Source organism: Engystomops pustulosus, unplaced genomic scaffold (genome assembly GCF_040894005.1).
Source record: "Engystomops pustulosus unplaced genomic scaffold, aEngPut4.maternal MAT_SCAFFOLD_400, whole genome shotgun sequence".
Classification (NCBI taxonomy): Eukaryota; Metazoa; Chordata; class Amphibia; order Anura; family Leptodactylidae; genus Engystomops; species Engystomops pustulosus.
In genome coordinates this window covers 1-13,940 of record NW_027285279.1, presented here as the reverse complement: position 1 = coordinate 13,940, position 13,940 = coordinate 1, and the positions used below count along the sequence as shown (strand labels likewise).

The following is a 13,940-nucleotide window of genomic DNA, read 5'->3' as shown; positions in this document are numbered from 1 at the left end:
CACCTGGCTCCTGATAGCTCCATCCTCTGTGGACTAGCACCTGGCTCCTGATAACTCCATCCTCTGTGGACTAGCACCTGGCTCCTGATAGCTCCATCCTCTGTGGACTAGCACCTGGCTCCTGATAGCTCCATCCTCTGTGGACTAGCACCCGGCTCCTGATAGCTCCATCCTCTGTGGACTAGCACCTGGCTCCTGATAGCTCCATCCTCTGTGGACTAGCACCTGGCTCCTGATAGCTCCATCCTCTGTGGACTAGCACCTGGCTCCTGATAGCTCCATCCTCGGAGGACTAGCACCCGGCTCCTGATAGCTCCATCCTCGGAGGACTAGCACCTGGCTCCTGATAGCTCCATCCTCTGTGGACTAGCACCTGGCTCCTGATAGCTCCATCCTCGGAGGACTAGCACCTGGCTCCTGATAGCTCCATCCTCGGAGGACTAGCACCCGGCTCCTGATAGCTCCATCCTCGGAGGACTAGCACCTGGCTCCATTCTTTTGTTAGGACTACATCTGTCTGCTCGACGCTCCATCCTTCTCCATCCACCTCCTAGGACTAGTGCTGCATAAAAGGTTGGTACATATGAGACTGCTGGGACTAGGGGAAAATCTGTGTATTTGGGTAAGTTATTGGCTTAGTGATAGAAAACAGAGGGTGGTCATTAATGGCACATTCTCAGATTGGGTTGATGTTACCAGTGGAGGCCACAGGGGTCAGTATTGGGGCCACTTTTTAATATTTTTATTTATGACCTTGTAGTGGGTTTACAGAGTCAAGTTTCAATATTTGCAGATGATACTAAGCTGTGTAAAGTAATACTGAGGTCGATAGTTTATCATTACAGAGGGATTTGTGGAAGCTTGAGGGATGGGCAGAGAAATGGTTGATGAGGTTTAATGTAGATAAATGTAAAGTTATGCACTTGGGTCGTGGAAAAAAAAAATTATAATTATGTTCTAAACAGTCAATTACTTAGTAAAACTGAAGCTGAAAAGGACTTGGGGGTATTGGTGGATGGTAAACTTAACTTTACTGACCAGAGCCAGGCGGCTGCTGCTAAAGCAAATAAAATAATGGGAGGTATCAAGAGAGGAATAGATTCTCATGATAAGGACATAGTTTTGCCCTTATACAAATCCCTGGTCAGACCACACATGGAATATTGTGTACAGTTTTGGGCACCAGTGTATAAAAAGGATATAGTAGAGCTGGAACGGGTGCAGAGGAGAGCAACCAGGATTATTAGGGGAATGGGGGGATTAGAATACACTGACAGATTACAAAATTTGGGATTATTCAGTTTAGAAGAAAGACGACTGAGGGGAGACCTCATTACAATGTACAAATACCTGAACGGACAGTACAAGGATCTCTCCAAAGATCTTTTTATACCTAGGCCTGTGACCAGGACAAGGGGGCATCCTCTACACCTAGAGGAGAGGAGGTTCTACCATCACCATAGACAGGGGGCATCCTCTACACCTAGAGGAGAGGAGGTTCTACCATCACCATAGACAGGGGACATCCTCTACACCTAGAGGAGAGGAGGCTCTACCATCACCATAGACAGGGGGCATCCTCTACGCCTACAGGAGAGGCGATTCTACCATCACCATAGACAGGGGACATCCTCTACACCTAGAGGAGAGGAGGTTCTACCATCACCATAGACAGGGGGCATCCTCTACACCTAGAGGAGAGGAGGTTCTACCATCACCATAGACAGGGGGCATCCTCTACACCTAGAGGAGAGGAGGTTCTACCATCACCATAGACAGGGGGCATCCTCTACACCTAGAGGAGAGGAGGCTCTACCATCACCATAGACAGGGGGCATCCTCTACACCTAGAGGAGAGGAGGTTCTACCATCACCATAGACAGGAGACATCCTCTACACCTAGAGGAGAGGAGGTTCTACCATCACCATAGACAGGGGGCATCCTCTACGCCTACAGGAGAGGCGATTCTACCATCACCATAGACAGGGGCATCCTCTACACCTAGAGGAGAGGAGGTTCTACCATCACCATAGACAGGGGGCATCTACACCTAGAGGAGAGGCGGTTCTACCATCACCATAGACAGGGGGCATCCTCTACACCTAGAGGAGAGGCGGTTCTACCATCACCATAGACAGGGGGCATCCTCTACACCTAGAGGAGAGGAGGATCTACCATCACCATAGACAGGGGGCATCCTCTACACTTAGAGGAGAGGAGGTTCTACCATCACCATAGACAGGGGGCATCCTCTACACCTAGAGGAGAGGAGGTTCTACCATCGCCATAGACAGGGGGCATCATCTACACCTAGAGGGGAGGAGGTTCTACCATCAACATAGACAGAGGGCATCCTCTACACCTAGAGGAGAGGAGGTTCTACCATCACCATAGACAGGGAGCATCCTCTACACCTAAAGGAGAGGAGGTTCTACCATCACCATAGACAGGGGGCATCCTCTACACCTAGAGGAGAGGAGGTTCTACCATCGCCATAGACAGGGGGCATCCTCTACACCTAGAGGAGAGGAGGTTCTACCATCACCATAGACAGGGGGCATCCTCTACACCTAGAGGAGAGGAGGTTCTACCATCACCATAGACAGGGGGCATCCTCTACACCTAAAGGAGAGGAGGTTCTACCATCACCATAGACAGGGGGCATCCTCTACACCTAGAGGAGAGGAGGTTCTACCATCGCCATAGACAGGGGGCATCCTCTACACCTAGAGGAGAGGAGGTTCTACCATCGCCATAGACAGGGGGCATCCTCTACACCTAGAGGAGAGGAGATTCTACCATCACCATAGACAGGGGGCATCCTCTACACCTAGAGGAGAGGAGGTTCTACCATCGCCATAGACAGGAGGCATCCTCTACACCTAGAGGAGAGGAGGTTCTACCATCACCATAGACAGGGGGCATCCTCTACACCTAGAGGAGAGGAGGTTCTACCATCACCATAGACAGGAGACATCCTCTACACCTAGAGGAGAGGAGGTTCTACCATCACCATAGACAGGGGGCATCCTCTACACCTAGAGGAGAGGAGGCTCTACCATCACCATAGACAGGGGGCATCCTCTACACCTATAGGAGAGGAGGTTCTACCATCACCATAGACAGGACATTCTCTACACCTAGAGGAGAGGAGGTTCTACCATCACCATAGACAGGGGGCATCCTCTACACCTAGAGGAGAGGAGGTTCTACCATCACCATAGACAGGGGCATCCTCTACATCTAGAGGAGAGGAGGTTCTACCATCACCATAGACAGGGGGCATCCTCTACACCTAGAGGAGAGGAGGTTCTACCATCACCATAGACAGGGGGTATCCTCTACACCTAGAGGAGAGGAGGTTCTACCATCACCATAGACAGGGGGCATCCTCTACACCTAGAGGAGAGGAGGTTCTACCATCACCATAGACGGGGCATCCTCTACACCTAGAGGAGAGGAGGTTCTACCATCACCATAGACAGGGGACATCCTCTATACCTAGAGGAGAGGAGGTTCTACCATCACCATAGACAGGGGGCATCCTCTACACCTAGAGGAGAGGAGGTTCTACCATCACCATAGACGGGGCATCCTCTACACCTAGAGGAGAGGAGGTTCTACCGTCACCATAGACAGGGGGCATCCTCTACACCTAGAGGAGAGGAGCTTCTACCGTCACCATAGACAGGGGGCATCCTCTACACCTAGAGGAGAGGAGGTTCTACCGTCACCATAGACAGGGGGCATCCTCTACACCTAGAGGAGAGGAGGTTCTACCGTCACCATAGACAGGGGGCATCCTCTACACCTAGAGGAGAGGAGGTTCTACCATCACCATAGACAGGGGACATCCTCTACACCGAGAGGAGAGGGGGTTCTACCATCACCATAGACAGGGGACATCCTCTACACCAAGAGGAGAGGAGGTTCTACCATCACCATAGACAGGGGGCATCCTCTACACCTAGAGGAGAGGAGGTTCTACCATCACCATAGACAGGGGGCATTCTCTACACCTAGAGGAGAGGAGGTTCTACCATCACCATAGACAGGGGGCATTCTCTACACCTAGAGGAGAGGCGGTTCTACTTATTTTTGCTTTTTGGAGAGGATAAAACATTTATTTAATTCTTAAAGTTTGGAATTTTATTTTTTCACAGCCTGTTTACTATGATTACCATCTTTCTCCTGGAAGCTCCGTCCCTCTCATAGGTCTACCTTCTGTCTCCTGGGAGCTCCAGGTCGGATTCTTGTCTCCGGGGAGCTCCAGGTCGGATTCTTGTCTCCTGGGAGCTCCAGGTCGGATTCTTGTCTCCTGGGAGCTCCAGGTCGGATTCTTGTCTCCTGGGAGCTCCAGGTCGGATTCTTGTCTCCTGGGAGCTCCAGGTCGGATTCTTAGTAGGTTTTTTTAACGTAAAGTTTTACTCTTCCCCTCTGTGTTTCTCTCTGCACCTCAGGACTCGCTGTGGGGGGCCCCTGACTCTCCTTCCGGGGGCGGGCAGAATATCTCGGCAGGCTATGGCCATCCTCCTGGTATAAGTCCTCTCCTCCTTGGTCTCTCCTACCACGGTGCCTGATATGGGAGGTAACAATGTGAAGAACGCCTCCGAGGCGCCTCAGACTGGTAAGTTATCGGATTATTACAGGACAGAAATTCAATGTATATGTCAGCCAGCGCCCCGGGCCGGAGACAAACCGAGGAGCCTATGGTCATCAGACATGGCGGCTCGGAGCCTGTGACCCTTTCCCTGGAGTTGGAGGATTGGCCGGTGCCCCCCTCCCCCACTGCTCCGATAGTAATACGAATACTGTGAGTAGTGACCTTCAGGACATTATAGAACCTCCCCTGCACAGTCCCACGTACATTCCCATTCTGTCCACGTTACCTACCTCTGCCGTATCACGCCCTCCATGTTACCTACCTCTGCCGTATCACGCCCTCCATGTTACCTACCTCTGCCGTATCTCGCCCTCCACGTTACCTACCTCTGCCGTATCTCGCCCTCCCCGTTACCTACCTCTGTCGTATCTCGCCCTCCACATTACCTACCTCTGTCGTATCTCGCCCTCCACGTTACCTACCTCTGCCGTATCACGCCCTCCATGTTACCTACCTCTGCCGTCTCTCGCCCTCCACGTTGTCTACCTCTGCCGTATCTCGCCCTCCACGTTACCTACCTCTGCCGTATCACGCCCTCCATGTTACCTACCTCTGCCGTCTCTCGCCCTCCACGTTGTCTACCTCTGCCGTATCTCGCCCTCCACGTTACCTACCTCTGCCGTATCTCGCCCTCCACGTTGCCTACCTCTGCCGTATCTCACCCTCCACGTTACCTACCTCTGCCGTCTCTCGCCCTCCCCGTTACCTACCTCTGCCGTATCTCGCCCTCCACGTTACCTACCTCTGTCGTATCTCGCCCTCCACGTTACCTACCTCTGCCGTATCACGCCCTCCACGTTACCTACCTCTGCCGTCTCTCGCCCTCCACGTTGTCTACCTCTGCCGTATCTCGCCCTCCACGTTACCTACCTCTGCCGTATCTCGCCCTCCACGTTACCTACCTCTGCCGTATCTCGCCCTCCACGTTGCCTACCTCTGCCGTCTCTCGCCCTCCACGTTACCTACCTCTGCCGTCTCTCGCCCTCCCCGTTACCTACCTCTGCCGTATCTCGCCCTCCACATTACCTACCTCTGTCGTATCTCGCCCTCCACGTTACCTACCTCTGCCGTATCACGCCCTCCACGTTACCTACCTCTGCCGTCTCTCGCCCTCCACGTTGTCTACCTCTGCCGTATCTCGCCCTCCACGTTACCTACCTCTGCCGTATCTCGCCCTCCACGTTACCTACCTCTGCCGTATCTCGCCCTCCACGTTGCCTACCTCTGCCGTCTCTCGCCCTCCACGTTACCTACCTCTGCCGTCTCTCGCCCTCCACGTTACCTACCTCTGCCGTCTCTCGCCCTCCACGTTACCTACCTCTGCCGTATCTCGCCCTCCACGTTGCCTACCTCTGCCGTATCTCGCCCTCCACGTTGCCTACCTCTGCCGTATCTCGCCCTCCACGTTACCTTCCTCTGCCGTCTCTCGCCCTCCACGTTACCTACCTCTGCCGTCTCTCGCCCTCCACGTTACCTACCTCTGCCGTCTCTCGCCCTCCACGTTACCTACCTCTGCCGTCTCTCGCCCTCCACGTTACCTACCTCTGCCGTCTCTCGCCCTCCACGTTACCTACCTCTGCCGTCTCTCGCCCTCCACGTTACCTACCTCTGCCGTCTCTCGCCCTCCACGTTACCTACCTCTGCCGTCTCTCGCCCTCCACGTTACCTACCTCTGCCGTCTCTCGCCCTCCACGTTACCTACCTCTGCAGCTCGGGATGTGTATAGTCTATGATTGTAGCTGCAGCTCTGGATGTGACTGTAATGTAAGCTGCCTTGTTACACCAGTCCATAGGATGTATCTGGGATTGGGCTGATCTGCAGTACCACATCCAGTCTGTGGATAGCTGGGGCGCTGTGTTGTCACTGATCATGTTCTCCTCCTGATTGTTGTATCCACAGATGGCACGATGGGTCCCGGGTCGCCATCACACCATCATCATTCCCCGACAGCCTCTCCCACACAGGACATGTTCTACTCACCCATAGGCAGTTCTAACACAAGGCCCACCCCCATGGACACAGGCCCCTCCCCTGAGGAACTAAGCCCTCCTCAAGAAGAGCCTATGGATGGCTGGGGAGCTCCTTTTGGTCGGGCAATGAGGAGGATCCACCGAGCGGCGAGTGTATTAGAAGAGATGCACAGTCAGCTGCAGGGCCTCCTGGTCCCGGGGCGCAGCCCTGAGGGTCCCCGCATCGTAGATTCAGCTCTGGGCTGGGCGGATCGTCTTACAGAAGTGATGAGAGACCTGAGGGGAGGCCTGAAGAAACTGGGGGACCTGAGGAAGCAGTACGAGGCTCTGAGTGCAGGTATCATCCGCCCCATAGACACCCCACATCTAGTCCAGTGTAACCCCAATATATCCCCTACTGAGCAACGGGAAACCTCCAGGACCCTCTCAGCCGATATTTGTCTTCTAGGTTCAGGAACAGATAACATGAAGTGCAGAGATACACAGGTGAGATGGCCTGGGGGGGGGGTGAGATGGGCTGCGGGGGGGGGTGAGATGGGCTGCGGGGGGGGGTGAGATGGGCTGCGGGGGGGGGTGAGATGGGCTGCGGGGGGGGGTGAGATGGGCTGCGGGGGGGGGTGAGATGGGCTGGGGGCGGGTGAGATGGGCTGCGGGGGGGGGGGGTGTGAGATGACCTTGACCTGCGGGGGGGAGGGGGGTGAGACGGCCTGCGGGGGGGGGTGAGACGGCCTGCGGGGGGGTGAGACGGCCTGCGGGTGGCAGCATTATTAAACATGTCTAATTCATCCCTGACAGGAGCACATGAGAGCGCTGGAATCTGAGGGCAGGATGGAGAGGGCACGACTGCAGGGTAGGTACACCGGTGTGATCATCTGCAGCGAATAGAGTGAGATGCTCTGCACTGCTCCTCCCATACTCATTGCTCCTTTATTCTCACAGATCGCGTCTATCAGCTACAGAAGGAAAATGTGAGGCTGACAGAGAGAATCATGGAACTCCAGGTGAGACAATAAGTGTATCTAATCTCATGTATCTAACCTCATGTATCCCCACCCTGCCATATGCATCTATTCTCATGTATCTAATCTCCACCTTGTGTATCTCTTCTCCTCCTCCTGCATCTCTTCACCTCCTCCTGTATCTCTTCACCTCCTCCTGTATCTCTTCACCTCCTCCTGTATCTCTTCTCCTCCTCCTCCTGTATCTCTTCTCCTCCTCCTCCTGTATCTCTTCTCCTCCTCCTGTATCTCTCCACCTCCTCCTCCTGTATCTCTCCACCTCCTCCTCCTGTATCTCTCCACCTCCTCCTCCTGTATCTCTCCACCTCCTCCTCCTGTATCTCTTCTCCTCCTCCTCCTGTATCTCTCCACCTCCTCCTGTATCTCTCCACCTCCTCCTACCGTATCTCTCCACCTCCTCCTACTGTATCTCTCCACCTCCTCCTACTGTATCTCTTCTCCTCCTCCTGTATCTCTCCACCTCCTCCTCCTGTATCTCTTCACCTCCTCCTCCTGTATCTCTCCACCTCCTCCTCCTGTATCTCTCCACCTCCTCCTCCTGTATCTCTCCACCTCCTCCTGCTGTATCTCTCCACCTCCTCCTCCTGTATCTCTCCACCTCCTCCTCCTGTATCTCTCCACCTCCTCCTCCTGTATCTCTCCACCTCCTCCTCCTGTATCTCTCCACCTCCTCCTCCTGTATCTCTCCACCTCCTCCTCCTGTATCTCTCCACTTCCTCCTCCTGTATCTCTCCACTTCCTCCTCCTCCTGTATCTCTCCACCTCCTCCTCCTGTATCTCTCCACTTCCTCCTCCTGTATCTCTCCACTTCCTCCTCCTCCTGTATCTCTCCACCTCCTCCTCCTGTATCTCTCCACTTCCTCCTCCTGTATCTCTCCACTTCCTCCTCCTGTATCTCTCCACTTCCTCCTCCTGTATCTCTCCACTTCCTCCTCCTGTATCTCTCCACCTCCTGTATCTCTCCACCTCCTCCTCCTGTATCTCTCCACCTCCTCCTACTGTATCTCTCCACCTCCTCCTACTGTATCTCTTCTCCTCCTACTGTATCTCTTCTCCTCCTCCTGTATCTCTCCACCTCCTCCTCCTGTATCTCTTCACCTCCTCCTCCTGTATCTCTCCCCCTCCTCCTCCTGTATCTCTCCACCTCCTCCTCCTGTATCTCTCCACCTCCTCCTCCTGTATCTCTCCACCTCCTCCTACTGTATCTCTCCACCTCCTCCTACTGTATCTCTCCACCTCCTCCTCCTGTATCTCTTCTCCTCCTACTGTATCTCTCCACTTCCTCCTCCTGTATCTCTCCACTTCCTCCTCCTGTATCTCTCTACTTCCTCCTCCTGTATCTCTCCACTTCCTCCTCCTGTATCTCTCCACCTCCTCCTCCTGTATCTCTCCACCTCCTCCTCCTGTATCTCTCCACCTCCTCCTCCTGTATCTCTCCACCTCCTCCTCCTGTATCTCTCCACCTCCTCCTCCTGTATCTCTCCACTTCCTCCTCCTGTATCTCTCCACTTCCTCCTCCTGTATCTCTCCACTTCCTCCTCCTGTATCTCTCCACTTCCTCCTCCTGTATCTCTCCACCTCCTCCTCCTGTATCTCTCCACCTCCTCCTCCTGTATCTCTCCACCTCCTCCTCCTGTATCTCTCCACTTCCTCCTCCTGTATCTCTCCACTTCCTCCTCCTGTATCTCTCCACTTCCTCCTCCTGTATCTCTCCACTTCCTCCTCCTGTATCTCTCCACCTCCTGTATCTCTCCACCTCCTCCTCCTGTATCTCTCCACCTCCTCCTCCTGTATCTCTCCACCTCCTCCTCCTGTATCTCTCCACCTCCTCCTCCTGTATCTCTCCACCTCCTCCTCCTGTATCTCCTCACCTCCTCCTCCTGTATCTCTCCACCTCCTCCTCCTGTATCTCTCCACCTCCTCCTCCTGTATCTCTTCACCTCCTCCTGTATCTCTTCACCTCCTCCTGTATCTCTTCACCTCCTCCTCGCGTATCTCTCCACCTCCTCCTCGCGTATCTCTTCACCTCCTCCTCGTGTATCTCTCCACCTCCTCCTCGTGTATCTCATCCCCTCCTCGTGTATCTCTCCACCTCCTCCTCGTGTATCTCATCCCCTCCTCGTGTATCTCAGCCTGTGGATCTCCATCCTATGCTGTTGCTCTATCCTCCCTACAGGGTGAAGTTCAGGATCTTACCCTGCTGCAGTCAGATCTGCGCACAGCCGTCTCTGTGGCTGAAAGATTTAGGGAAGAAGCCCAAGAGAAACTGGAGGCGAGTGAGCGAGAGAACCACAGACTGAGGAGCAAGGGGTGAGGCCTGGATGCCATGGGCCATGGGCAGCGGATCCCCCTGTGAGGTCTGGTAATAGCCGTCTTCTTCTCATGTAGGTCAGACTCTGTAGACTGGGCAGAAGCCTCCCCCATCAATGGTCCTCTCCAGGGATATCGCAGTCTTCCTCGAGGAGTCATCTTGTCCTCCATGCGGGTGAGCAGACTGGTCACCTTATATTAGGGGATGGTCTCTGACATCACCACTTGCTCTTATCTGAAGTCTCATTGCAGGAGCCCATCCTAAAGTCCAGCAGCCTTATGAGTGTGCCACCCAGTACTTCCCTGACCCAGTGTTCAGGTGAGACATCCCAGGTCCATTCGAGGTTTTCCATGTCTGGACATTGCTCAGTATATAACCAGTATCTGTTCTTATTGCAGAAGCTGCATCTTCCCGCAAAGAGAGAAGAGGAAGCCTGGAAACATTACTAAAGGAGTCAAAGGCCACGTGAGTGATGCCACCTGCCCGCAGGACACAATACCCACCGCGCCACACACCACACACTCAGCAGCTGCCATGTTGTCTTATATCTGCACAGTGAGAATCTGACGGAAGATTCCGGATCCTTCTTCCGGCGTTATGGAGGGTCAAAGAGAGGGGTGTTCCTGCGCTGGGCCCAAGACCGCACCTGCGGGTATAAGGTGGGTCGAGAGGAATTACTCCCGACTTCAGAGCAAATATCTCAGACATATAGATATGTAAGACGCTGAGCTGTATGTGAGTTGTAGGCACCAACAATCTATCATGTGTCCTGCAGGGAGCCCCCGTCTTCTAGTGAGTGGTAGGGAACGCCAGTCCATTAATGAGCTGTAGGGATCAGCCGTCACTCCAGCTGACGTTCATACATTTCTGTCTTGCAGCATGTGGTTATCACCAACTTCAGCACTTCGTGGGTGGACGGCATGGCGCTGTGTGCTCTCCTGCACTCTTACCTCCCGCAGAGTATTCCATATCAGCAGCTCCGGCCTCTGGAGAAGGTACAGCGCCAGCACTCAGCTATTATGGGATGGGTAAGGGCACTCCCCTGCGGCTCTCTGACATGGTCGTTATCTTACAGAGAAAGAACTTACAGCTGGCCTTCCAGGTGGCCGAGGGCGTGGGCATTCCCCCGCTGCTGGTAAGGCCTCCTCCTATATACCTCTGCTTCTGTGTTCCTGACTCTTCTCTCGCCTCTCACCTGTGATCCTGACTCTTCTCTCGCCTTTCACCTGTCTTCCTGACTCTTCTCTCGCCTTTCACCCGTGATCCTGACTCTTCTCTCGCCTCTCACCCGTGATCCTGACTCTTCTCTCGCCTCTCACCCGTGATCCTGACTCTTCTCTCGCCTTTCACCCGTCTTCCTGACTCTTCTCTCGCCTTTCACCTGTGATCCTGACTCTTCTCTCGCCTCTCACCTGTGATCCTGACTCTTCTCTCGCCTCTCACCTGTCTTCCTGACTCTTCTCTCGCCTCTCACCTGTCTTCCTGACTCTTCTCTCGCCTCTCACCTGTCTTCCTGACTCTTCTCTCGCCTCTCACCTGTCTTCCTGACTCTTCTCTCGCCTCTCACCTGTCTTCCTGACTCTTCTCTCGCCTCTCACCTGTCTTCCTGACTCTTCTCTCGCCTCTCACCTGTCTTCCTGACTCTTCTCTCGCCTCTCACCTGTCTTCCTGACTCTTCTCTCGCCTCTCACCTGTCTTCCTGACTCTTCTCTCGCCTCTCACCTGTCTTCCTGACTCTTCTCTCGCCTCTCACCTGTCTTCCTGACTCTTCTCTCGCCTCTCACCTGTCTTCCTGACTCTTCTCTCGCCTCTCACCTGTCTTCCTGACTCTTCTCTCGCCTCTCACCTGTCTTCCTGACTCTTCTCTCGCCTCTCACCTGTCTTCCTGACTCTTCTCTCGCCTCTCACCTGTCTTCCTGACTCTTCTCTCGCCTCTCAACTGTCTTCCTGACTCTTCTCTCGCCTCTCACCTGTCTTCCTGACTCTTCTCTCGCCTCTCACCTGTCTTCCTGACTCTTCTCTCGCCTCTCACCTGTCTTCCTGACTCTTCTCTCGCCTCTCACCTGTCTTCCTGACTCTTCTCTCGCCTCTCACCTGTCTTCCTGACTCTTCTCTCGCCTCTCACCTGTCTTCCTGACTCTTCTCTCGCCTCTCACCTGTCTTCCTGACTCTTCTCTCGCCTTCTAGACCATTGACCATATGCTTCAGACACAAGGTCCAGACTGGCAGAAAGTTCTACTCTACGTTGAGTCCATTTACCAGAAATTTGAGGCCTGACTATTCCTTGTGCCACTACATAGGACTGAAGACACAGCAGAGGCCATGGTGGTCACCCCCAATCAGTGACTGCACCCTGGTCAAGTCTTGGTGAATATACGTTGCGTGCTTGACCGTTTGGTTTTGGACTCATGACTATGATGGAGTCACTGCAGAATAAAACACATTTGTAATTCTAGAGGTCACATCAGATGCTGGTCCTGCCATGGGATACCCAGCACAAATACAGCCAGTGACGGGCTCCCATAGAGCCCTATTAACTAAATGACTCCCTACTTTTTGCTAAAAATTCTTTCCCTCACATCCCCCCAAGAAATAAATGTACTTACCTTACCCGGAAAACAGTCAGATCAAGGAGGGCACGTGGCCTGCTTATCTTGGGGAATGCCTTCTCACCATTAGGCCCTCCATGTCATGTGACCAGGGTGATGTCATCTAAGGTCCTTTACCCACTAACATTTTAAAAATGTATTAAATCAGAAAATTTCTGGCCACTCATAGGAACCGCAGGGAGAGTCTCAGGAACATGGCAGCTACAAATCAGCAGAGGATCCATGTGTCTCCATCTTAGTCACGGTCCGATCATGTCGTGTTCCTGAGACACTAATAAAGAATATTTGCTTTACCTCGCCCCAGGTCCTGTCAGTGCTGAGGGTTTATCTGGAGATGAAACTCCATCATTTTGGACTGGGTGAACTGGTGATCTACCTGAAGGTGGTTATTTTCTACATTTTCTAAATGCACCCCATGTATGTATCTGATCACATGTAATTAGCAGCTTCCACGGGGACATGTGGAATTGTAGAGGTCCATGGAGGCTGCTGTAAACTACTGTGATCTGATACATACACAGGAGACATTTTGAAAGATGTTAGTGGGTCAAGGACCTCATATGACATCACCCTGGTCACATGTAAGAGAGCTAAGTTGATTTAATGGAGATGTGAGAAAAACAATTGTTGGCTAGAAGAAGGGCTCTATGGGAACCTGTCACCAGCTGTATTTGTGACCATGCGGTGACAGGTTCCCTTTGAGGGATAAAAGTTGATAAAGTAATATATTCAGCTCCTCCTTACATCAGGTAACGTGAAGTGCATGGTAGTGTTAGTCACCCATACAGTCATAGCACAAAGTCCTGAAGTCCTGAAGATCCGGGAACAGGAAGGGAAAGGAAAACATGGACACAACCAAAAATCTCTTCATTCCTGACATTCAGATGTTCCCTATTCATGGAAAAGCTGAAGCTACAAACCTCTCCCCATGAAGAGCCGGATCGTCACCCGTGCAGGTTATATAAAGCGCTGGACAATGGACGCCATTTATGACAGCGGTTGCTGTGATACCATTAATAAAGCTTTTACCATGTTATGCAGATCCTTCACCTCTTGTGACAAGCTTTTTGTTTTACAATTTTCTGTATTTGACCCAAATCTTAAGTGATGCTTATTCTCTTCCCTTATTCCAGCCTCACAATCTACTCCTCCAGAGCTGCATCAATTCCCTGGAATGGCCTATAAAATGGGTTGTCTGAGAGCTAAAAAAAAATTGTGTGTCCAGGAGAGGGCTGGAGGCATTTATTTGCCTCCGCGGTCCCTCCCGCTGTCCCCTGCCCCTGTTTGGTTACAGGGCATGGAAGCTGAGCTGTGAGCTGCTTCCATCCAGCCGAGGTGTGCGGCCACCTGTCTCCATGTCTCAGCG

General features: G+C 53.0%; 1 protein-coding gene across 2 annotated transcripts; it reads left to right on the top strand.

Moving 5' to 3' along the window:
- The first annotated feature begins 206 nt into the window (after positions 1-206).
- Positions 207-13,633, top strand: LOC140111158 (uncharacterized). Of its 2 annotated transcripts, XM_072132332.1 has the most exons (14): positions 211-573; positions 4,462-4,628; positions 6,565-6,972; positions 7,084-7,121; positions 7,431-7,485; positions 7,575-7,636; positions 9,831-9,964; positions 10,043-10,139; positions 10,217-10,283; positions 10,364-10,430; positions 10,522-10,624; positions 10,844-10,960; positions 11,041-11,100; positions 12,153-13,632. In XM_072132332.1, exons 2-14 carry the CDS (start codon positions 4,583-4,585, stop codon positions 12,240-12,242), a joined length of 1,344 nt encoding a protein of 447 aa, XP_071988433.1. In that variant the 5' UTR covers positions 211-573; positions 4,462-4,582; the 3' UTR covers positions 12,243-13,632. The 2 variants fall into 2 exon arrangements, with proteins under 2 accessions (XP_071988434.1, XP_071988433.1); XM_072132333.1 differs by lacking the exon at positions 4,462-4,628 and having other exon boundaries at positions 207-573; positions 12,153-13,633.
- The last annotated feature ends 307 nt before the right edge of the window (positions 13,634-13,940 follow it).

Bases quoted from the DNA above. Each gene is read 5' to 3' on its own strand.
- LOC140111158 (XM_072132332.1), top strand. From the start codon at position 4,583: ATGGGAGGTAACAATGTGAAGAACGCCTCCGAGGCGCCTCAGACTG. The intron at 9,965-10,042 runs GTGAGGCCTGGA...CTTCTCATGTAG, and splicing joins CACAGACTGAGGAGCAAGGG to GTCAGACTCTGTAGACTGGG. The intron at 10,431-10,521 runs GTGAGTGATGCC...ATATCTGCACAG, and splicing joins CTAAAGGAGTCAAAGGCCAC to TGAGAATCTGACGGAAGATT.